Source organism: Protomyctophum parallelum, assembly GCF_964188405.1.
Source record: "Protomyctophum parallelum genome assembly, chromosome: 7".
Lineage (NCBI taxonomy): Eukaryota > Metazoa > Chordata > Actinopteri > Myctophiformes > Myctophidae > Protomyctophum > Protomyctophum parallelum.
The window spans coordinates 53520738-53545210 of record NC_139705.1 but is presented as its reverse complement, the minus strand read 5'-3'; the positions used below and the strand labels follow the sequence as shown (position 1 = coordinate 53545210).

Here is a 24473-nt window from a genome sequence, read left to right as displayed (position 1 = left end):
GACACTTTTAGAATCTGATCTCAGGTCAGAATGGGTTAATAATGAAACTGTCAGGATGTAATAGACATTTTTAGAATCTGATCTCAGGTCAGAATGGGATAAGACAGTTCAGACTGTATACAGATGGGACATAAAATGTCACCACTGAAAGTTTAACCCAAGCTCGCGCCTAATTTAACCCAAGCTTAACCCAAAGCTTAACCCAAAGTTTAACCCAAGCTCGCGCCTAATTTAACCCAAGCTTAACCCAAAGTTTAACCCAAACTCGCGCCTAAAGGGGCCTTGCAAACGTGAAGCGTTGTTGCCAGGTCTGTCCAAGAGGGGGCGCAATTCCCTTCACTTGTGAACGGGTCTGACGAGTATCTCTGTTCCAGTTTAGCAGCAACGTGGTGTTAGGGTGGTGACGTTCCCATCGATAGCTTTAAATAAACAAACCGGTGCCTGGATCTCCTCTCAGAGAGGGAACACCAACCTACCCTACACCCTGTCCTGTCATGGAGGGTAACATGGTGAGTGCTGTATCTTTCACCAGGGATAAATCTGATAAAACTGTATCTGGGGGTAGATGGGCAGCATTTCTATAGATTACATCACCATCAGCAATATAGATCTGCTATTTTTTTGAAAAATCATTAAAAATGTGGCACAAATTTGGAATATATATTCTTTCAGAGTGAACGTTTTTTAACTAGAGTCTTTGCCTCTGGGGGGGGGGGGGGGGGTCCCTGGAACAACGTATTTTAAGATGGGGCGGTCGGAGGCCAAACACATTTTCTGGGGGTCCTTGACATTCAATAGTTTGAGAACCACTGATATTAGAAACACAGGTTTCTTTTTCAGAAAACTGTCATGATTTAGAAGACATTTTGTAGAGTCAAGTTCTCTCTCCCTCCCTCCCTCCCTCTTCCCTCCCTCTCTCTCCCTCCCTCCCCCCTCCCTCCCTCCCTCCCTCCCTCCCTCCCTCCCTCCCTCCCTCCCTCCCTCCCTCTTCCCTCCCCCCTCCCTCCCTCCCTCCCTCCCTCCCTCCCTCCCTCCCTCCATCCCTCCCTCCCTCCCTCCCTCCCTCTTCCCTCCTCCCTCCCTCCCTCCCTCCCTCCCCCCTCCCTCTTCCCTCCCTCCCTCCCTCCCTCCCTCCCTCCCCCCTCCCTCCCTCCCTCCCTCCCTCCCTCCCTCCCTCCCTCCCTCCCTCCCTCCCTCCCTCCCTCCCTCCATCCCTCCCTCCCTCCCTCCCTCCCTCCCTCCCTCCCTCCCTCCCTCCCTCCCTCCCTCCCTCTTCCCTCCCCCCTCCCTCCCTCCCTCCCTCCCTCCCTCCCTCCCTCCCTCCCTCCCTCCCTCCCTCCCTCCATCCCTCCCTCCCTCCCTCCCTCCCTCCCTCTTCCCTCCTCCCTCCCTCCCTCCCTCCCTCCCTCCATCCCTCCCTCCCTCCCTCCCTCCCTCTTCCCTCCTCCCTCCCTCCCTCCCTCCCTCCCTCCCTCCCTCTTCCCTCCATCCCCCCCTCCCTCTTCCATCACTCCCTCCCTCCCTCCCTCCCTCTTCCCTCCCTCTTCCCTCCCTCCCTCCCTCCCTCCCTCTTCCCTCCCTCCCTCCCTCCCTCCCTCTCTCTCCCTGCCTCTCCCTCCCTCCCCCCTCCCTCCCCCACTCCCTCCATCACTCCCTCCCTCCCTCTTCCCTCCCTCCCTCCCTCTCTCTCCCTGCCTCTCCCTCCCTCCCTCCCCCAATCCCTCCATCACTCCCTCTTCCCTCCCTCCCTCCCTCCCTCCCTCTTCCCTCCCTCCCTCCCTCCCTCCCTCCCTCTTCCCTCCCTCCCTCCCTCCCTCCCTCTTCCCTCCCTCCCTCCCTCCCTCCCTCCCTCCCTCCCTCCCTCCCTCCCTCCCTCTTCCCTCCCTCCCTCCCTCCCTCCTTCCTCCCTTCCTCCCTCCATCCCTCCCTCCCTCCCCCTCCCTCCCTCCCTCCCCTAAACTACACAACATTTCTCTTAGCATTTCTATAGATTGTCACGGTGAGACAAAGGGTAGGACCCAAATGCAGTTCAGTTAACTAAAGTATTTATTTAAATTCAAGGCAGTAGCCTAAGCCCTATTAAGGGACACAAACAAAAAGCTAGCTCAGGAAACATTCCAAACTTTTCAAAAGTACGAAGAAAACTAGGAATCCCAAAACGGCAAAAACACTAGAGTTCAAGGCACAAAAAACATAGTCCAAAAAATCTAACCTTTCAAGACGACAAAAAACAGGAAACTCGGGGGAAGAATGACGAATGTTCTGACAGTGCGTTTGTGGAATGAGTCCAGTCTTAAGGCTCATACATAGTCTGGATTTCCGGTGGTGGGGTGACCACCGAACTACAACATGACGTCACGAGCCGCGGTGAAGAGCAAACCACCGCCACCGCTCCAGCCCTCTCTGTTTTTACTCACCACCGCTCAACGTTATTTCAGCTCCGGTGGTCAGCTCACCACCGGAGCGGTGGTCACTTCACCACCGAAAATCCAGACTATGAATAGGCCTTTATAGGGAGCAGGGTGATTGTATGTTCTGACAGTGTGTTAGTGGAGTGAGTCCAGTCTTATAGGGAGCAGGGTGATTGTATGTTCTGACAGTGTGTTAGTGGGAATGAGTCCAGTCTTATATAGGGAGCAGGGTGATTGTATGTTCTGACAGTGTGTTAGTGGAGTGAGTCCAGTCTTATAGGGAGCAGGGTGATTGTATGTTCTGACAGTGTGTTAGTGGAATGAGTCCAGTCTTATAGGGAGCAGGGTGATTGTATGTTCTGACAGTGTGTTAGTGGAGTGAGTCCAGTCTTATATAGGGAGCAGGGTGATTGTATGTTCTGACAGTGTGTTAGTGGAATGAGTCCAGTCTTATAGGGAGCAGGGTGATTGTATGTTCTGACAGTGTGTTAGTGGAATGAGTCCAGTCTTATATAGGGAGCAGGGTGATTGTATGTTCTGACAGTGTGTTAGTGGAGTGAGTCCAGTCTTATATAGGGAGCAGGGTGATTGTATGTTCTGACAGTGTGTTAGTGGAATGAGTCCAGTCTTATAGGGAGCAGGGTGATTGTATGTTCTGACAGTGTGTTAGTGGAATGAGTCCAGTCTTATATAGGGAGCAGGGTGATTGTATGTTCTGACAGTGTGTTAGTGGAGTGAGTCCAGTCTTATATAGGGAGCAGGGTGATTGTATGTTCTGACAGTGTGTTAGTGGAGTGAGTCCAGTCTTATATAGGGAGCAGGGTGATTGTATGTTCTGACAGTGTGTTAGTGGAATGAGTCCAGTCTTATATAGGGAGCAGGGTGATTGTATGTTCTGACGGTGTGTTTGGGGAATGAGTCCAGTCTTATAGGGAGCAGGGTGATGGTATGTTCTGACAGTGTGCTAGTGGGAATGAGTCCAGTCTTATATAGGGAGCAGGGTGATTGTATGTTCTGACAGTGTGTTAGTGGAGTGAGTCCAGTCTTATAGGGAGCAGGGTGAATGTATGTTCTGACAGTGTGTTAGTGAAATGAGTCCAGTCTTATTTAGGGAGCAGGGTGATTGTATGTTCTGACAGTGTGTTAGTGGAGTGAGTCCAGTCTTATAGGAAGCAGGGTGATTGTATGTTCTGACAGTGTGTTAGTGGAGTGAGTCCAGTCTTATATAGGGAGCAGGGTGATTGTATGTTCTGACAGTGTGTTAGTGGAATGAGTCCAGTCTTATATAGGGAGCAGGGTGATTGTATGTTCTGACAGTGTGTTAGTGTGAATGAGTCCAGTCTTATAGGGAGCAGGGTGATTGTATGTTCTGACAGTGTGTTAGTGGAATGAGTCCAGTCTTATAGGGAGCAGGGTGATTGTATGTTCTGACAGTGTGTTTGTGGAATGAGTCCAGTCTTATAGGGAGCAGGGTGATTGTATGTTCTGACAGTGTGTTTGTGGAATGAGTCCAGTCTTATAGGGAGCAGGGTGATTGTATGTTCTGACAGTGTGTTAGTGTAATGAGTCCAGTCTTATAGGGAGCAGGGTGATTGTATGTTCTGACAGTGTGTTTGTGGAATGAGTCCAGTCTTATATAGGGAGCAGGGTGATTGTATGTTCTGACAGTGTGTTAGTGGAATGAGTCCAGTCTTATATAGGGAGCAGGGTGATTGTATGTTCTGACAGTGAGTTAGTGGAGTGAGTCCAGTCTTATATAGGGAGCAGGGTGATTGTATGTTCTGACAGTGTGTTAGTGGAATGAGTCCAGTCTTATATAGGGAGCAGGGTGATTGTATGTTCTGACAGTGTGTTAGTGGAGTGAGTCCAGTCTTATATAGGGAGCAGGGTGACTGTATGTTCTGACAGTGTGTTAGTGGAATGAGTCCAGTCTTATAGGGAGCAGGGTGATTGTATGTTCTGACAGTGTGTTAGTGGAATGAGTCCAGTCTTATAGGGAGCAGGGTGATTGTATGTTCTGACAGTGTGTTAATGGAGTGAGTCCAGTCTTATATAGGGAGCAGGGTGATTGTATGTTCTGACGGTGTGTTAGTGGAATGAGTCCAGTCTTATATAGGGAGCAGGGTGATTGTATGTTCTGACAGTGTGTTAGTGGGAATGAGTCCAGTCTTATATAGGGAGCAGGGTGATTGTATGTTCTGACAGTGTGTTAGTGGAGTGAGTCCAGTCTTATATAGGGAGCAGGGTGATTGTATGTTCTGACAGTGTGTTAGTGGAGTGAGTCCAGTCTTATATAGGGAGCAGGGTGATTGTATGTTCTGACAGTGTATTAGTGGAATGAGTCCAGTCTTATATAGGGAGCAGGGTGATTGTATGTTCTGACAGTGTGTTAGTGTGAGTGAGTCCAGTCTTATAGGGAGCAGGGTGATTGCAGGAGTGTTCTCAGGTGTGGAATGGGCGTGGCACTGTAGGGCTGGAGAGGGGGTGGAAACAGGTGTGTGACGATGACTGAGAGAGGGAATGGAGAGTGGGAGTGGCTGACAGGGAGACATGGTCTGCCGACCATGACATAGATTACATCACCCTAATCCAAAACTGACATAAAGAAACAACCCTTTTCCTACAGATCATTGGGAACGGGACGTTAGCTTTATCTCTGTAAAGAAAACCAATTTTAAACTTTCAGCCCATGACATGTTATGTTGCTTTATCCCGTGTGCTCTCCCCTCCCTCCCTCCCTCCCCCCCAGCAGGTGGCGCTGTCCAGTGCGGCGGGGGGCTACGGGGGCATGGTGCGGCCCGTGACGGGGTCCGACATGGGCGTGAGGCGGGCGGAGATCCGCCCGGGCCTCAGGGAGGTGGTTCTGTGCAAGGACCAGGACGGGAAGGTGGGACTGAGGCTCCGGGCCATCGACAACGTGAGTCTCTCTCCACAGGATGGCCCTTATTGTTTATGGTTATGGTTTTATTTTATTATTTTTTTTGAGAAAGAAATAGTCTGCAACACTGATAAGGAATAACTCTGCTCCACTGGTTTATTAATTAACCCATTCTGACCTGAGATCAGATTCATACGAGGTTTCCACTGGACACACGCTGGTCTGACAAACCCATTCTGACCTGAGATCAGATTAAAAAAATGTCAGTCGCTCTTCGATTTTTCAAAAATAGCAGACCTACAAGCTCGTATCGCGCCACTCGGTGGCGCGATATGAGCTTGTAGATCTGCTATTTTTAAATAGCTAAAGCATAACATGATGCTGACACCAAAATGGGTGCCCGTTCAGAATGAACTGTGTCCAGTGGAAAACTCGTATGAATCTGATCTCAGGTCAGAATGGGTTAAACGTTTCAATCACTGGGACCTTTTTCAGGAACCCATTCACACGCACCTGTGTTGTTTTGCGTCGACTAAAACTAGGACGAAGAATGTTCGTCGACTACCTTTTTTCGCTGACGGAAACTAAATGGAAACTGAATAAAAACGAAGCTATTATGACTAAAACTAAGACTAAATGCGAAATGTAAACGGATAAAAACTAGACTAAAATATAAATTTGCTGCCAAAAAACAACACTTGATTCATGTGCACATTCTCACACCCACGGCGGAGGAAACCATGGAAGGCACCAACCTGCACATCGGGAGCAATCAGGGGTTCAGAGTCTTTGCTCAAGGACACTTGGACACTAACTCTGGGGGAGCCCACAGGGTTCGAACCGGTTCCAATACGGCTGTTCTACCGGCCACTCTACCCCCTGAGCGGAGACTCCCAGCCTGCTGGGGGGGGGAGTACGGCGCCAGTGAATTATTTAGTTTGTATCCGGTTGCAGTAATCATGGCAACCGGTATCTTTTTTTAAAATGAGTGTGATGAATTGAAGAAGACACCCCCCCCCCCCTCCTCTCCCACGCCCCATTAAATGACAGAATAGTACAGCGTTAGTCTCGCGTTGCCAGACTGTTGCCATATTATAAAGCGGAAGTGGAGACTCCTCTCCACTTCCGTTTCGTCTTTACAGCAAATTTATCCTAATGTAAATAGAAAACATCTAAGCATATATATATAGCTTGAAATCTACCTAAAACCGGTCCTCGCGTGCACCGGTCGCACACGCACAGGTCACGCTCTTTATGTGCATAGCTGCGTAAAATGCGATATTCGGGGCTTGATTAGAGCTTAATTTGACTTATTAACCTGATATTAACCCATTCTGACCGGGCACCCATTTTGGTGTTAGCATCATGTTATGCTTTATCTATTGAAAAATAGCAGATCTACAAGCTCATATCGCGCCACCGAGTGGCGCGATACGAGCTTGTAGGTCTGCTATTTTTGAAAAATCGAAGAGCGACTGACATTTTTACAATCTGATCTCAGGTCAGAATGGGTTCATCAGACCAGTGTGTGTCCGGCGGAAACCTTGTATGAATCTGATCTCAGGTCAGAATGGGTTAAAATAAACGATGATCGCATAGATTCCCGGACAGATGACTGTGTAGCACAGTGCAGAAAGATAGCGGATGTTGATGTTCTGTTTAACCGGAAGTGACATCGCCAGATTCGCTCTATTTGGTCAAAATCAACATAATGGTGAAGTTACCGCCACCATCAGGACTCTGTGTCTAATACTATAGTCTTGCCCCGAGAAAATGAGATGTAGTGTGTGCTGTTCTCGAGTACAATTTTGATGTGTTTGTACTTTTCTTGAGCATTTCCAATTGCCAGTACTTTTACTTTGACTCCACTACGTCTCAGAGGCAAATATTGTACTTCTACACCACTACATTTATCTGAAAACTTTTAGTTAGTAGTCACTGTGGTTATTATTGTAAAACGTACATTAACCTACAAGTTCAGCCCTATTATATGCATAGCTGTACAAGTAATACTGTACAGTGCTGTACAGCATTACTTGTAACGGGAGTACTTCTACAATGCTGTACAGTATCGCTTAAGGAAAACAATTGAGCACTTTTTCCACCACTGTCTTTAACCCATTCTGACCGGGCACCCATTTTGGTGTCAGCATCATGTTATGCTTTAGCTATTGAAAAATAGCAGATCTACAAGCTCATATCGCGCCACCGAGTGGCGCGATACGAGCTTGTAGGTCTGCTATTTTTTGAAAAATCAAAGAACGACTGACATTTTTTTAGAATCTGATCTCAGGTCAGAATGGGTTTAATCAGACCAGTGTGTGTCCCAATGGAAAACCTCGTTATGAATCTGATCTCAGGTCAGAATGGGTTAATTCCTAACATTGTGATCTCTTATCGTCCTTACAGGGCGTGTTCATCCAGCTGGTCCAGGCCAACTCGCCCTCCGCCCTGGCCGGCCTGCGCTTCGGAGACCAGGTCCTGCAGATCAACGGGAAGAACTGTGCGGGCTGGAGCCTGGACAAGGCACACAAGGCCCTGAAGGCCGCCGCAGAGACACGCATAGAGCTCATCGTCCGCGACAGGTGAGGAGGAGGAGGAGGAGGAGGAGGAGGAGGGATACGAGGCTTCCACTGGACACACACTGGTCTGATGAACCCATTCTGACCTGAGATCAGATTCTAAAAATGTCAGTCGTTCTTCGATTTTTCAAAAAATAGCAGACCTACAAGCTCGTATCGCGCCACTCGGTGGCGCGATACAAGCTTGTAGATCTGCTATTTTTCAATAGCTAAAGCATAACATGATGCCGACACCAAAATGGGTGCCCGGTCAGAATGGGTGCATTCATTCATTCATTCAAACCTTTATTTATTCTCGAAAGACATTGAGGTCACCAGGGGGCGACAGGGGGTAGTAGAGTGGTTTAGGTTTAGGTTTAGGTTTATTTATTTGGCACGTAGTACAACAAATAGACAATAACATTATGAAAGAACAAAAATACAATGCAAGGAAGGGAAGGGAAGAAGCCAGCAGGCCTATTTGGAATCCTTTCCTGTAGGAAGAGGTCATTGGTTTAAATGATTAAAAGTTCATAAGTCTACAAGTTGGCAAAGGGGGGCAGCTGTGCAGTAAAGAAATAAAAACACAGACTGCACAAAAAACAGAAATAAACAATACAACAACAAACACACAAAAGAGAATATAATGCATCAAGGTAAAACATGTAATCTACAGAGAGGAAGAAATAAGATATTTCTTTAGATGTTTTTTGAATATTGGCTAAGGATAATGAGGATTTAAGTGAAGCATCTAGGGAGTTCCATAGATGAGGGCCTCTAAATGTGATGAAAGATTGATGTTTGGACGCGCGACAATAGGGTAATTCAACCGCAAGGTTGCCAGTTCGAACCCTGTGGGCTCCCCCAGAGTTAGTGTCGAAGTGTCCTTGAGCAAGACACTGAAACCCTGATTGCTCCTGATGTGCTGGTTGGTGCCTTGCATGGTTTCCGCCGCCATCGGTGTATGAATGTGTGTGTGAATGGGTGACTGTAATGTCACAATCTATGTAAAGGGCGCTATATAAATGCACCATATACCATTTTAAATGCACAATTCTAAATGGACCGTATGTTTATGGGAGAGCAGATCTTTAATGTAAAGGACAACTTTAGTTTTTTTCAACCAAGGTTCATGTTTTAGGTTGTTATTTAAGAAACTAAAAGGTGAGTGTTAATTTTCTTTCATTTGCTGCTTTCTTTCGTTTTGGGGGCGAGGGCATTCGAGCATGGGGCTAAATATGTATTTTTTTACAAAATATTATGGCGATTTTTTTTAATTATTATTTACTATAGTCCTAATAAACCCCAAGAAATTACATCTGGCCACAAAAGATCACAGGATCTACTGAATGTGACAAACTGACATATTGAGCCTATACACACAGTATAAGCCTTCCCCCAGTAGGCTATACCTTCACATTCAGTAGATCCTGTGATCTTCTGTGGCCAGATGTAATTTCCTGGGGTTTATTAGGACTATAGTAAATAATAAATAAATAAATCACCATCAAATTTGGTAAAAAAAATACACATTTAGCCCCATGCTTGAATGCCCCCGCCCCCCTGTCAAAAACAGCTAAAATCCCCAAAACGAAAGAAAGCAGCAAATGAAACAAAATTAACACTCATCTTTTACTTTCTCTAATAATAACCTAAAACATGAACCTTGGTTGAAAAAAACTAAAGTTGTCCTTAAAGCTGTGGTGGAAAGTAACTAAGTACATTTACTTATAAGTACTGTACTTTTTTGAGGTATTTGTACTTTACTTGAGTATTTCCCAATTTCCAGTACCTCATGATTATTTTTGTTTATATATATATAATTTTTTATCCCACAATTTTGTAACCCATTTTTCCCCCCTGTGTTAATCATCTAATGTGATCCTGGGCTCTACACACCCTCCACCAACCTAGTCCCCATATATGGGGGACAAGGGGAGACCAACCTAGTCCCCATATATGGGGGACAAGGGGAGACCAACCTAGTCCCCATATATGGGGGACAAGGGGAGACCAACCTAGTCCCCATATATGGGGGACAAGGGGAGAGCAACAGACTTGAACTCATGCTTCCTTCATGCCTGAGTGTCCAAGTTGCTCCTTTACACCTGACAGGGGGGAGTTCCCCTGGTTGGACGTAGCGCGTGGAAGGAACACGTTATTCCTACCAGTTCATTTCCCCTCCATCAGGCGCCCCGGCTGGCCAGGGGGAGGTAGTTTAGTGACCAGGATTACTGCATGTTTTTTGTGGGGGTACCTACCCTAGGGGACACGGGGAGAACATGCAAACTCCACACAGAAAGGCCCTTGCGCCAACCCCGCCTTCGGGTATGGGCACTGATGACGCGGAGGAGGAAACACGCCGCCAGCGCCCACAGCGTCCCGAGCGGACCTTCCAGCTGTGAGGCGACAGCACTACCAACTGTGCCACCGTGCCCCGCCACCTCACCATTCTTTGCTCAAAATTTTATGTGAATCTTGATTTTTCCTCCACAAGAATTGAGATCACGATTCTCACACCGTTCTCATTTTTATCCCATGAAAATATGTATTGCCTTTAGGCTGTAGTTGCTGAACATTTACTACATTCAAAATGTCAAAGTCACGGCATTGCCGTGACTTTGTCTTGCCCATTTTAAACATTCTTTCAACAAAGGGTAACCTTTACAACCTTTCATAACTTATTAACAAACCTCATGCAGAAACACAGTAACTGCGAGAATGTCACTTTTTTAGCTGACATGATTGTTATTGTGCTTTTATTTTGACAGCCAGGAAACAAAGTCTTATGCACACCTGATAGGCTCTGAGCAGTGTTGTGTTGGGCAGCAAAATTAGATTTTAGTCACCTGGAGTGTTTTAGTGCTAGTCTAGTTTTAGCTAAAGTTAAACAAAAATAATGGTTAAAGTGGTTACAAGCTAAGGTGACACACAGGCATGTTCCAGGTCTTAAATGGTAAAACGGTTAAACACATGTCTGTTCTGATTTAGAGAGGCAGTGTACAGTTGGCCAGGGACAAAAATTGATGTTACTGAACTTAACTGTAGCCAATACCAGACATTCTTCCATCTTTGTCTCCCTCTGCTGGTCATCTCTCCACTCTGCTAATAATCCACTTTCTGCTAATAATTGTTGGGCACACACAGTTGTTTGCAAGTTAACAGACCTGAACTATACTATATATAATCTCTTAACCAATATATACAGTAAACACATAAGTAATTGTCATTGTTTTTTCTTCAATCTACTTTTGTGAGCTAGCAGCTGAAACCTCTCATACTGTCACTGGAAAGACCCAATGCTAGGCATGCACCCCATATTCGGCCACCTAAACTAGTGGTAAAAAAAATGCATATTTGGCGGTATTTGGTTCGGTTGATTTCAGAGGCGAAACTGAGCCGCCAAAGAACCGCGGTTACCTTTCTGTTTTGTTGCGATGACGTGATCAAAATGTAATATTTTGCCTTCATCATGTAGCTCTACAACAAAGTTACGGCCATGATGCAATGGCACAAAAACTGGTTAAAAAAAAAAGATATTATTCATATTCGGGTCCCTGGAACAACATATTTTCAGATGGGGGTCCGCGGCCAAATACAGATATTTCTGGGGGTCCTTGACAAGAAAAAAGTTGGGCACCACTGACATAGAAACATAGGTTTTTCAGAAAACTGATTTAGAAGCCTTTTTCTTTTAGAATCATCCTCAAAATGAGTTAACAACACACTCTGCCTAAACATTGACAGTCTGCCTGTCCATCTCTGTCCCTCCAGGCCGTTCCAGCGCACCATCAATTTACAATTTAGGCATTTAGCAGACTCTTAATCCAGAGCGATTTACATTAAGCAAGAACAAAAAAGCATCATACATCACATAAAAAACATTTATCATGAAACATGCGTAAGCTAAGAACGTAACAGTGGAATATCTATATAATGAAACTATACATATATACTATACTATGCTATACATGTACTATGGCGTGCTATGACTACATACAATGCACTTATAGTCAGGGCTGCACATAAGTGGTGCGCCAGTGCGCATGCGCCGTCAAAATTAATAATGCGCTGTCAATCAAGCGCCGGGAAGCGCTTCTGCGTACCAACAGCTGGGGCCGCACAGAGTTATTATCATGGCCAGAATACTAGTACATTCTGTGGCGAGAGCATTTTCCACTGACTGCCACTCAAAGTAGCTACTACTGGCTAATCACAGCACGTCTTGCACAAGTGCACTGGCCATTGTGGCCAATCACAGCGCGTCCTTAGTCGAAACGAGGGAGGATCCACTCTATGGGGAGGATTCCAAGCTGCTCACTGCTTGTTTTCCGGGTGCTGGAGCAAGTTGCTCGTGTGCGATGCAACTTGCTCGTGTGCGATGCAACTTGCTCGTGTGCGATGCAACTTGCTCGTGTGCGATGCAACTTGCTCGTGTGCGATGCAACTTGCTCGTGTGCGATGCAACTTGCTCGTGTGCGATGCAACTTGCTCGTGTGCGATGCAACTTGCTCGTGTGCGATGCAACTTGCTCGTGTGCGATGCAACTTGCTCGTGTGCGATGCAACTTGCTCGTGTGCGATGCAACTTGCTCGTGTGCGATGCCGTCTCTCACGGACTGGCACTGCTGCACAATATGAAGCTTATCAACATGACAACAGCGTGTCCCGACATACTGTCCCTTATTATCGTAAAGTCGGGTAGTGTACACTGTTTATTTTTGCACAGAGGAGCCATGTGTGTCTGACTGTCTTGACTCTGTGTTGACTGTGGACATCGCCTCGGCTAAAAACAAGAGGGAAGCCTGACGTATGCTTCGCCGTACGACATGTCGTATGTTAAAGGACAACTTTAGTTTTTTTCAACCAAGGTTCATGTTTTAGGTCGTTATTAGAGAAAGTAAAAGATGAGTGTTAATTGCATTTGCTGCTTTCTTTCGTTTTAGGGATTTTAGCTCTTTTTGACAGGGGGGGGGGGGGGGCGGGGGCATTCGAGCATGGGGCTAAATATGCATTTTTTAACACAATTTTATGGTGATTTATTTTGTTATGGTTTACTATAGTCCTAATAAACCCCAGGAAATTACATCTGGCCACAAAAGATCACAGGATCTATTGAATGTGAAGGTAGCCTACTGGGGGAAGGCTTATACTGTGTGTATAGGCTCAATATGTCAGTTTGTCACATTCAATAGATCCCGTGATCTTTTGTGGCCAGATGTAATTTCCTGGCGTTTATTAGGACTATAGTAAATAATAAAAAAATAAATCACCATAAAATTGTGTTAAAAAATATATATTTAGCCCCATGCTCGAATGCCCCCGCCCCCCTGTCAAAAACTGCTAAAATCCCTAAAACGAAAGAAAGCAGCAAATGAAAGAAAATGAACACTCACCTTTTAGTTTCTCTAATTACAACCTAAAACATGAACCTTAGTTGAAAAAAACTAAAGTTGTCCTTTAAACAAATAGGCAATATCTGATCTGCAAGCTCACAACGTGTCGCCTCCGCAACACGTTGTGAGCTAGTAGATCGGCTATTTAAATAAAGAAAAAGTATCTAAATATTGCTTTGATGCTCATATTATCCTTAGGAAGTATTAAGAAGTTTGTATTAGAATATGCATATAGGGCTGGAATACACATGGACCTATAGCTGCAATTTGCAACTCTAGATTTTTTTGTATAATGGGATGAATCTAGAGTTGCAATACTCTCCATTGACTCCCCAGTCCCCACTTATCCAATAAGTATCGTTTTGCTATAAGTTATTCATGCATCCCTCTTTTATCCATCCGGCGAGACGGGTCGCCGCATTTTAGGAGCACCAAGTAACTCCTCCAGGTGCTCCTCTGAGTACTAGACCAAAAAAAGTTGTGTGCAGCCCTGCTTATAGTGCTGTCTACATAACATGCTATAAGTCTGTATCAAATGCTATCTAAGTCTACAGAAATGCTATCTAAGGGGGTAGGGTAAGTGCTACGGGCCATGATGGAGTCTGAAAATCACCCTAAACATGTCCCTCTGTGTCCCTCTACCATCACCCTAAACATGTCCCTCTGTGTCCCTCTACCATCACCCTAAACATGTCCCTCTGTGTCCCTCTACCATCACCCTAAACATGTCCCTCTGTGTCCCTCTACCATCACCCTAAACATGTCCCTCTCTGTCCCTCTACCATCACCCTAAACATGTCCATCACCCTAAACATGTCCCTCTGTGTCCCTCTACCATCACCCTAAACATGTCCATCACCCTAAACATGTCCCTCTGTGTCCCTCTACCATCACCCTAAACATGTCCCTCTGTGTCCCTCTACCATCACCCTAAACATGTCCCTCTGTGTCCCTCTACCATCACCCTAAACATGTCCCTCTGTGTCCCTCTACCATCACCCTAAACATGTCCCTCTCTGTCCCTCTACCATCACCCTAAACATGTCCCTCTGTGTCCCTCTACCATCGCCCTAAACATGTCCCTCTCTGTCCCTCCAGGCCGTTCCAGCGGACCATCACCATGCACAAGGACAGCTCAGGACACGTGGGCTTCATCTACAAGTCTGGGAAGATCACGTCTCTGGTGAAGGAAGGCTCCGCGGCGCGCAACGGCATGCTGACCGACCACTACATCTGTGAGATCAACGGGCAGAACGTCATCGGACTCAAGGTCCGCTCGGCCTCCTGAAAAATAGACTTTTTTAACCCCTTTTGGTGTTAGCATTAGGTTATTATGCTTTATCTATTGAAAAATAGCAGATCTACAAGCGCATACGAGCTTGTAGGTCTGCTATTTTTTGAAAAATCGAAGAACGACTGACATAGAAACATAGCTTTTTCAGAAAACTGTCAGGATGTAGAAGACATTTTTAGAATCTGATCTCAGGTCAGAACGGGTTAAAGAAATGAAGACAACTTTATAGTTTTTTAACAATGCAATGCTGCCTCATCAAAGTTGGTGTTGTGACTTTAGATACTGTCAATTACTGGTGGGGTTAGCTGTTTTTGGAGACAGTTTGAGGGTCCAATGGAGTTTTATTATAGATTTTAGATTTTAGGGATTTTAGATCGCCTCATATAAGAACTGTGTTTGAAAAATAAACCGATCACCCCGGCCTTTTCACTCATATGGATATGAAGCATCGACTGAAGGTGGAAATGTACAAATATACCCAAAGAGTAACAAAATAAGCGTTAGAAACGAGTCAAACAACCCAGAGACTACATTTCCGGGTAGGCGGGGTGGCTGCATCTGCCCGTCGCACAACAGAAACTGAATGTTAATTACGTTTATTTTTATTTGATTGATATTTAATGTTTCGTGGTTAGTACGAGTCGAGTCACCACCAGCTGAGCTTACGTCAACGAGGAATCTCAGGAACGCAATGTGTTGACAGCTGGGCGTGACGTATATTAGCAGCGACATTGACCTTCATATGTAGTTTCAAGGCTTTTGCGGCCACATTAATTCCATTTTCTCCAGAAACTGGCTGTATTAAATATGAATGGACATCATTAACGACACACAGCCACAAGGCCGGGGTGGTCGGTTTATTTTTCAAACACAGTTCTTATATGAAGCGACCTAAAATCCCCCTATGGAGATTTCAATGCAAATAAAAAAATACATGGACCCTGTGTATTGTCGCCTTCTACTGAAAGTGACGTCAGACTTCGCTGCTCATTCTATAGCACTGATTTATGGAAAGAAAATCAAAACCTAAAAAAATGCAGTTATGAGGTTTCCTCCCTACAGCAACGATATGCTTCATGTTGTCTCTTTTGGCATTGTTGAGGGTTGAAGGGGAACTTATAATATCATAACCTTCCCAATGAATTAGTCCATACTATAACTGTAAGTTTTTATTTCGTTTTCGTCAGTGAAAAAAGGTAGTCGATTTTCCGTCATTGTTTTAGTCGACGGAATTAACGCTGCACACATCAGACATATATTTTTCTGATTGTTAACAAGTAATGTTAGGAATTAGGAATTCTATGTAATTATGACATCATTTTGACACTTTGGAAATGAGTGACATTTAAAGACACCAACATTGTCAGTATTTATGGATACAAACGTATTCATTAACCCATTCTGTATGGGAACCCCTTTTGGTGTTTAAGCATTATGTTATGCTTTAGCTATTGAAAAATAGCAGATCGAGCTTGTAGGTCTGCTATTTTTTTTTTTTATCGAAGAACGACTGACATAGAAACATAGCTTTTTCAGAAAACCTGTAGGATTTACAAGACATTTTTAGAATCTGATCTCAGGTCAAAATGGGTTAATAACAGTTGTTCATACAGCACATAAACATAGCATATTTTGAGCTCCTCTTAATTCTCCCCTCAACAGGATTCTCAAATCAAGGACATTCTGAGCACCTCCCCCACTACGATGACCATCACCATCATGCCCAAGTTCATCTATGAGCACATGATAAAGAGGTAAGGCTACAGTTCTCCACTAGAGGGCAGCGCGGCTCGGGTTAGTTAGGGCATTAACCAACTAGTCGACTAGTAAATCCACTAGTCGACCTTGCTGGTACCAATGTACACAGTTTTTAAATGTACAAATATTTGTGGGTCTTGTGGGTCTTGAGCTGTGCTTTAGAAATGTCTACAGAGGCTGCCTGTCGAAGGTACAGTGGGAGCTTGTTCCATGCCGACGGCCCGTAGAAGCAAAAAGCTGCTTCCCCGTATTTTTTTGTTCCCATTTTTTTAGGCAAAGCGAGCAGGCCAGCAGTGGAAGACCTTAGGGGGCGGTTTGGGACATATTTAGGCAGGCAGTCATGTAGGTAGGAAGGTGCGAGACCATTGAGAGCTTTATACACAATTTTTTCTTTTTTTTTAATCAATCCTAAAAACAACCGGAAGCCAGTGCAGTGAAGCCAAAACTGGAGTAATATGTTCTCTCATCTTAGTTCTAGTTAAACCCTAGTTCTGGGGTTAGGGTTAGGGTTAGGATGCCTCTCGGGCGTCTCCCTATAGGGAGGTCCTCAACGCACGTCCCACTGGGAGGAGACCCCGGGCAGACCAAGGACCACGTCCCACTGGGAGGAGACCCCGGGGCAGACCAAGGACCACGTCCCACTGGGAGGAGACCCCGGGGCAGACCAAGGCGCAGATGGAGGAAACACATCGACTCACTGGCCTTGGAACGTCTCGGGATCCCCCCCAGGAGGAAGTCACTAATGTTGCTCTGGAGAGGGAAGTCTGGAGCACTCTGGTGGAGCTGTTGAAGATGGATGGATGGATGCTAATTTGTGTGTGTGTGTGTGTGTGTGTGTGTGTGTGTGTGTGTGTGTGTGTGTGTGTGTGTGTGTGTGTGTGTGCGTGTGCGTGTGCGTGTGCGTGTGCGCGTGCGTGCGTGTGTGTGTGCGTGTGTGCGCGTGCCAGGATGTCCACCGGCCTGCTGCGGTCAGCCATGGACCACTCCGTCCCCGAGGTGTGAGCGACCAGACATATGTCGGTGGAACGAGTCACCTCAAGTCAAGGATATCTACAATCTACGGAGAAACATCCTTCTCTTAACTCTCTCTCTCCATTCCTTATACCTCCAGTCTTTCTGTCTGTCCGTCTGTCCAATTGCTATGATTCCCATCCCCTCTGTATCGGTCTCTCTCTCTCTCTCTCTCTCTCTATCCTCCAACGGAACCAACTCCTGCATCAACAATCATTCCCGCCGTCGTCATTCTCTAGCCTACCTGTTGCTAACACGATTCAAGATGCCTTTTTTCCCCTCCATTTGTTTCTAGGGACGCACCGACATTCTTGGCCGAAACCGAATATAGGAAACAGTTGGCCCGAAAACCGAATATGAATAATATTATATATATTTTTTTTCCTACCATTGCTGTCATGGCCGTACCTTAAAGCTACCTGATTTATGGCAAAAATGAATAATCACTATTATGGGTCCATAAATCATTTATTCAGCTCATTTGAATGCATTATTCTGATACACTATTCGGTGATATATTTTCTGCCTATTCGGGCTGAAACCGAATAGGCCGGAAATGCATTTTTTTTTATTTTTTTGCCGTTTTCTGACGAATATTTTCTGCGGGCTGAATATTCGGTGCATCTCTATAATTCCATCTATCTCTGTCTGTATGTTATTCAATATTATGCCAGTTACTTTCTTCTTCCACCTGTGAGTCACATTTTTATACGTTAAACCGTGTAGTCTAAGTTTTTAAGTTTGTGTCGTGTTGATATGCGACATTGAGGACCGTACATAACTTTGTTTCTTAAAAAAGAAAAAAAAAAACATGCTCACGCTATACCGCGAGTCCAGAGCTTCCGCCCGACGTGGAAGACGGATCATTTGGCAAAGTGACCTTTTTCACCTCTTCTCTTCTTCTTCTCTCGCATCGAAATGCTGTAAAGAGCCACTGGTCTCCAGTGGTCGTTCCTTCATCAAAGCCTTGTCATAAATAACTGTACAGAATATAATAGCTGTGCTCTCATTCCCTGTTAGTACAGTCTTCAGACAACACTCGTATAGGAATAGTTAATGTCTCTCATTCCCTGTAATACAGTCTATCAGACAACACTCATATCTCATTCCTTGTAATACAGTCTATCAGACAACACTCATATCTCATTCCTTGTAATACAGTCTATCAGACAACACTCATATCTCATTCCTTGTAATACAGTCTATCAGACAACACTCATATCTCATTCACTCATATAGGAATAGCTAATGTCTCATGGGTAGGAAATGTTCTTTGGCTTCATCTTAGTCTCAAGAGAGTTATTTCTGACATTGTAAAATACACACAAAGGTATGGCATTCATGCCTTGCATTGTTAAAGGATGTGGATTTTGATTTTTAAAATCTCACAAACAAACAAAAACATTTGGAGGAACCCAATGTTGTCCATATGATATTTGGCTTGTACATTTGTAAAATGTTCAAATGTACAAGTCTGGCTTAGCCCTTTTACAAAAACCTTCTGTAAATTATACTAAAAAACGATGCTAAACAAAATGCCATGCTTTGGAGAGGCCTTGTGTGAAGATGATTAAAGAATTGCGTTAATGTAAAAAACATTATTTTTTTTGTCTGGGAGACAGATGGAGATGTACAGTATATTATCGTTCCACTACACAGCTTTTTTTTTTTGTTTTTGTTTCTGTTTTTCCAATTTCCAAAGTCCAAACAAGAAGTGTTGTGATGTAGAAGGGCCTGCTTTTTATTTCTGTTCATTTTGGATTTGTATTAATTTTTTGGGGGTACCGGGAACAATGCGTGCACATTTCAGGGAGGAGGGTAGGGGGTGACGGGGGTGATGGGGGGGGGGGGGGGGGGTAAGAGTGGCCCTTTGCAGAGGGTAGGGGGGGGGGGGGGGGGGGGTAATAGTGACCCTTTGCAGCTAGCCTGGCTAATAAGCCAGACTCAATATTCGATATTTGAGTCTGGAGATGCTGTGTGTCGTGTGGTATTTGAGTCTGGAGATGCTGTGGGGGGGGGGGGGGGGGGGGGGGGGGGGCAAACATTTTCTCTTTGACGCAATTGGTCAGAGCTATACTGTCAGTCAAAGGTCTCAAGCATTGAACGTCACTGTACCAGAGCCCGCCCATATTGCATACCGTGTCCCGATTGGCCACACCAGTTCTCTGGTGTAGGAAATGGGCGTATACAATTGAGCCAACAGACCGTAATCCGCCGGCAGGCAATTTTGATTCGGTCTGGCTTATTAGCCAGGCTACTTTGAAACGCCCTGTTCACATAGCAGGGACGTGCAGAGAGTCTTTCACCATGTAGTAAATGTTGCATCCGTGGTCTGGAGAGGGCAGTTGTTTTACAGACGGGTAAAAGGGCAGGGGGCCGAAGCCCCCTTTGATGTCTCTGTGCGTACGTTCCTGGTCACATAGCCTCCTGTTCCCTGGGGTTAGGGTCCCTGTCACATAGTCCTGTTCCCTGGGGTTAGGGTCCCTGTCACATAGTCCTGTTCCCTGGGGTTAGGGTCCCTGTCACATAGTCCTGTTCCCTGGGGTTAGGGTCCCTGTCACATAGTCCCGTTCCCTGGGGTTAGGGTCCCTGTCACATAGTCCTGTTCCCTGGGGTTAGGGTCCCTGTCACATAGTCCTGTTCCCTGGGGTTAGGGTCCCTGTCACATAGTCCCGTTCCCTGGGGTTAGGGTCCCTGTCACATAGTCCCGTTCCCTGGGGTTAGGGTCCCTGTCACATAGTCCTGTTCCCTGGGGTTAGGGTCCCTGTCACATAGTCCCGTTCCCTGGGGTTAGGGTCCCTGTCACATAGTCCTGTTCCCTGGGGTTAGGGTCCCTGTCACATAGTCCTGTTCCCTGGGGTTAGGGTCCCTGTCACATAGTCCTGTTCCCTGGGGTTAGGGTCCCTGTCACATAGTCCCGTTCCCTGGGGTTAGGGTCCCTGTCACAAAGTCCTGTTCCCTGGGGTTAGGGTCCCTGTCACATAGTCCCGTTCCCTGGGGTTAGGGTCCCTGTCACATAGTCCTGTTCCCTGGGGTTAGGGTCCCTGTCACATAGTCCTGTTCCCTGGGGTTAGGGTCCCTGTCACATAGTCCTGTTCCCTGGGGTTAGAGTCCCTGTCACATAGTCCTGTTCCCTGGGGTTAGGGTCCCTGTCACATAGTCCCGTTCCCTGGGGTTAGGGTCCCTGTCACATAGTCCCGTTCCCTGGGGTTAGGGTCCCTGTCACATAGTCCTGTTCCCTGGGGTTAGGGTCCCTGTCACATAGTCCCGTTCCCTGGGGTTAGGGTCCCTGTCACATAGTCCTGTTCCCTGGGGTTAGGGTCCCTGTCACATAGTCCTGTTCCCTGGGGTTAGGGTCCCTGTCACATAGTCCTGTTCCCTGGGGTTAGGGTCCCTGTCACATAGTCCTGTTCCCTGGGGTTAGGGTCCCTGTCACATAGTCCCGTTCCCTGGGGTTAGGGTCCCTGTCACATAGTCCTGTTCCCTGGGGTTAGGGTCCCTGTCACATAGTCCCGTTCCCTGGGGTTAGGGTCCCTGTCACATAGTCCTGTTCCCTGGGGTTAGGGTCCCTGTCACATAGTCCCGTTCCCTGGGGTTAGGGTCCCTGTCACATAGTCCTGTTCCCTGGGGTTAGAGTCCCTGTCACATAGTCCCGTTCCCTGGGGTTAGGGTCCCTGTCACATAGTCCTGTTCCCTGGGGTTAGGGTCCCTGTCACATAGTCCTGTTCCCTGGGGTTAGGGTCCCTGTCACATAGTCCTGTTCCCTGGGGTTAGGGTCCCTGTCACATAGTCCTGTTCCCTGGGGTTAGGGTCCCTGTCACATAGTCCTGTTCCCTGGGGTTAGGGTCCCTGTCACATAGTCCTGTTCCCTGGGGTTAGGGTCCCTGTCACATAGTCCTGTTCCCTGGGGTTAGGGTCCCTGTCACATAGTCCTGTTCCCTGGGGTTAGGGTCCCTGTCACATAGTCCTGTTCCCTGGGGTTAGGGTCCCTGTCACATAGTCCCGTTCCCTGGGGTTAGGGTCCCTGTCACAAAGTCCCGTTCCCTGGGGTTAGGGTCCCTGTCACATAGTCCTGTTCCCTGGGGTTAGGGTCCCTGTCACATAGTCCTGTTCCCTGGGGTTAGGGTCCCTGTCACATAGTCCCGTTCCCTGGGGTTAGGGTCCCTGTCACATAGTCCTGTTCCCTGGGGTTAGGGTCCCTGTCACATAGTCCTGTTCCCTGGGGTTAGGGTCCCTGTCACATAGTCCTGTTCCCTGGGGTTAGGGTCCCTGTCACATAGTCCTGTTCCCTGGGGTTAGGGTCCCTGTCACATAGTCCTGTTCCCTGGGGTTAGGGTCCCTGTCACATAGTCCTGTTCCCTGGGGTTAGGGTCCCTGTCACATAGTCCTGTTCCCTGGGGTTAGGGTCCCTGTCACATAGTCCTGTTCCCTGGGGTTAGGGTCCCTGTCACATAGTCCCGTTCCCTGGGGTTAGGGTCCCTGTCACATAGTCCTGTTCCCTGGGGTTAGGGTCCCTGTCACATAGTCCTGTTCCCTGGGGTTAGGGTCCCTGTCACATAGTCCTGTTCCCTGGGGTTAGGGTCCCTGTCACATAGTCCTGTTCCCTGGGGTTAGGGTCCCTGTCACATAGTCCTGTTCCCTGGGGTTAGGGTCCCTGTCACATAGTCCTGTTCCCTGGGGTTAGGGTCCCTGTCACATAGTCCTGTTCCCTGGGGTTAGGGTCCCTTTCACATAGTCCTGTTCCCTGGGGTTAGGGTCCCTGTCACATAGTCCTGTTCCCTGGGGTTAGGGTCCCTGTCACATAGTCCTGTTCCCTGGGGTGGGCACGGGGAAAACAAGGCCCCCCGTCCGTCCACACCAAACACTAGACTGGATTATTCATCCCTGTTGTGGTCATAATAGTCGTGGCGTGGACACTCTCTTGCCATCCACTTGAGTTAGAATCTTTTTTTTTTTAAACTATTCTGGTTGTAGTGTTTGGTCTGGAGGGACGGCCGTTTAAAAGATTCAACATACAGCGGCAGTTACAGCTACGCGCCGCAAATAGTCGATCTATACAAACGATGCATTCGGCCTCGATGCTATATTGAGGATGTGGTTAAAACGTTTGGGTGTTTTTTGAGGGAGGTGTGGAGTATTTTTCTTTGGACAGGGGTCTTGTGCTGGGGCGGACCCACTTAAGGGTCTTGTGCCGGGGCGGACCCACTTAAGTGCACTTTCCGCTATACCTTTTTCTTTGTTTAAGAGGTTGTCTTTCCTGTTTCCTGTTTTCCTGTTTCCTGTATCCATTTCAACAATGTTTGTTTAGTTTTCTGTTTTGTTTTGTTTTGGTTGCTTGTGGTGCCTCGTGCAAATGAGCGAGCTCAGCGAAACGGAACTTTGTATGATGTCGTTAGGATCGATTGAATCAAATCGTCCTTCATGTCAACGACCCCCGTCTCCCATTTGAAAATATACGCCAAGGACCCCCATAAGAAAATAATTTTACGGCCCCTGATTTTCAACCATTTTCATTTCAAGGGCCCCCCGACGGTTTGACCTGGATTAGGCAATTAGCCTACGGCCCCCTATTTAATGGCATTTATATATATATATATATATATATATATATATGAACTTTATCACAGGCTCGTGGCCCACAAGGTAAGACAATACATCACATATACAGTAAGAGAATAAATAAAAAATACTGTACATTTACCCATCAGCCCCACAGGTTACTACTACGAGAGGCCTTCACGCCAGTGTCCTCTTAATCATAGATGTATTTATACCTGACAGAACTACGGCCTCCAGGGTCTGTCTCCGGGACCCCCAACCTGACAGAACTACGGCCTCCAGGGTCTGTCTCCGGGACCCCCAATTACATTTATATTGTAAAATCACTGTTAATTTAACTCTGAGAGTGTTGGCCTACAAATGGAACCGATTTGGTTCACGTTTGTACACATTTCTACAAGCCCTAACCACACCAAAGGGTCCAGACTGTTTTAGCCCTAACCACACCAAAGGGTCCAGACTGTTTTAGCCCTAACCACACCAAAGGGTCCAGACTGTTTTAGCGTTGTCCCTGCATGGAATTCAACGGGCCCAAACCACCACCAAAGGGTCGAGACGGTTTTAGCGTTAACCCATTCTGACCTGAGATCAGATTCTAAAAATGTTCTTCTACATCCTGACAGTTTTCTGAAAAAGCCATGTTTCTATGTCAGTTGTTCTCCGATTTTTCAAAAATAGCAGACTTACAAGTTCATAGCGCGCCACTCGGTGGCGCGCTATGAACTTGTAGATCTGCTATTTTTCAATAGCTAAAGCATATCATAATGCTAACACCAAAAGGGGTTCCCGCCCCAAAATGGATTAACTCCTTGCAACCGTTTGGATCCAAGGAGTTGCACATCGGTGACCCTTTGGTGTTGGTTATAGGGCTTTACAGACCCATAAGGGTCCATTATCATCTAGCTGGGGACCCCCTGGAACTCCCTCAAGGACCCCCATGGGGGGTCCCCGGACCCCCACCGTGTTAGAGGATGCGCATCTAATCCGTTCCTCCTCCAATAATCGATGAGCGCGCGCTGAGATTCAGAGCTGAGGAGTGACTCTGTTTGTGTGTTTCATTTCTAATGTAATATAAAGTTTGTTATCTTTTAATGCTGTTCATGTGTGGATGCATGTCTTTTTTTTTTCTTCTTTTCTAGAAATGTAATCTGATAAATAAATAAAAAGTCACTGTCACTATAAAAATAAAATGCTATAAAAAAAAAGTTTATATACGAATGTAACCGAGATAATTATTGTAAATCAAATAAACAGTCTTTCTGTTCAGGTTGGCTTGTCTTTGTTTCAGTGGTTCAAAACCTTTTTCACGTCAAGGACCCCCAAATAGACACTCATTAGCCCGCGGACCCCCATTTGAAGAGATATGCCAGGGACCCCCCATGAGAGAAGACTTTTTCTTGCAGTGATTTTCAACCATTTTCATTTCAAGGACCCCCGGTTTTTACATGCTTTTAGGCTGCGGAACCCCCATTTAATGGCATTGCTATCTCTGGGACTATTTATATTGTAAAATCAATGTTAATTTTACTCAAGAGTACAAATGGAACCCAACATTTGGTTTCCATTTGTACACTCAGAGTTACAGACCCATAAGGGTCCATTTGGT

At 46.4% G+C, this 24473-nt stretch overlaps 1 protein-coding gene and 2 long non-coding RNA genes across 4 annotated transcripts in view; 2 read left to right on the top strand and 1 right to left on the bottom strand.

The window, feature by feature from the left end:
- The window catches only part of sdcbp2 (syndecan binding protein (syntenin) 2), a 52897-nt gene extending 34922 nt beyond the window's left edge, over positions 1–17975 (top strand). The window contains exons 5-9 of one of the 2 annotated variants that reach the window (XM_083768825.1): positions 5164–5328; positions 7699–7874; positions 14344–14515; positions 16202–16293; positions 17245–17975. In XM_083768825.1, coding sequence (XP_083624951.1) covers positions 5164–5328; positions 7699–7874; positions 14344–14515; positions 16202–16293; positions 17245–17299 — 660 coding nt within the window. In that variant the 3' untranslated portion in view covers positions 17300–17975. Of the gene's footprint in view, positions 1–5160; positions 5329–7698; positions 7875–14343; positions 14516–16201; positions 16294–17244 lie in introns of both variants that reach the window. The other variant, XM_083768824.1, reaches the window with a different exon arrangement.
- Positions 1–24131, top strand: part of LOC310862367 — a 705243-nt gene extending 681112 nt beyond the window's left edge. The window contains exon 2 of the long non-coding RNA XR_014569561.1: positions 23698–24131. This is a non-coding gene — a long non-coding RNA (uncharacterized lncRNA). The remainder of the gene's footprint in view (positions 1–23697) is intronic.
- Positions 18111–19035, bottom strand: LOC310861400. The gene is made up of 2 exons (XR_014569482.1): positions 18540–19035; positions 18111–18410 (listed from the first exon to the last, which is right to left on the bottom strand). It is a non-coding gene; the product is annotated as an uncharacterized lncRNA (long non-coding RNA).
- Positions 24132–24473: the final 342 nt, after the last annotated feature.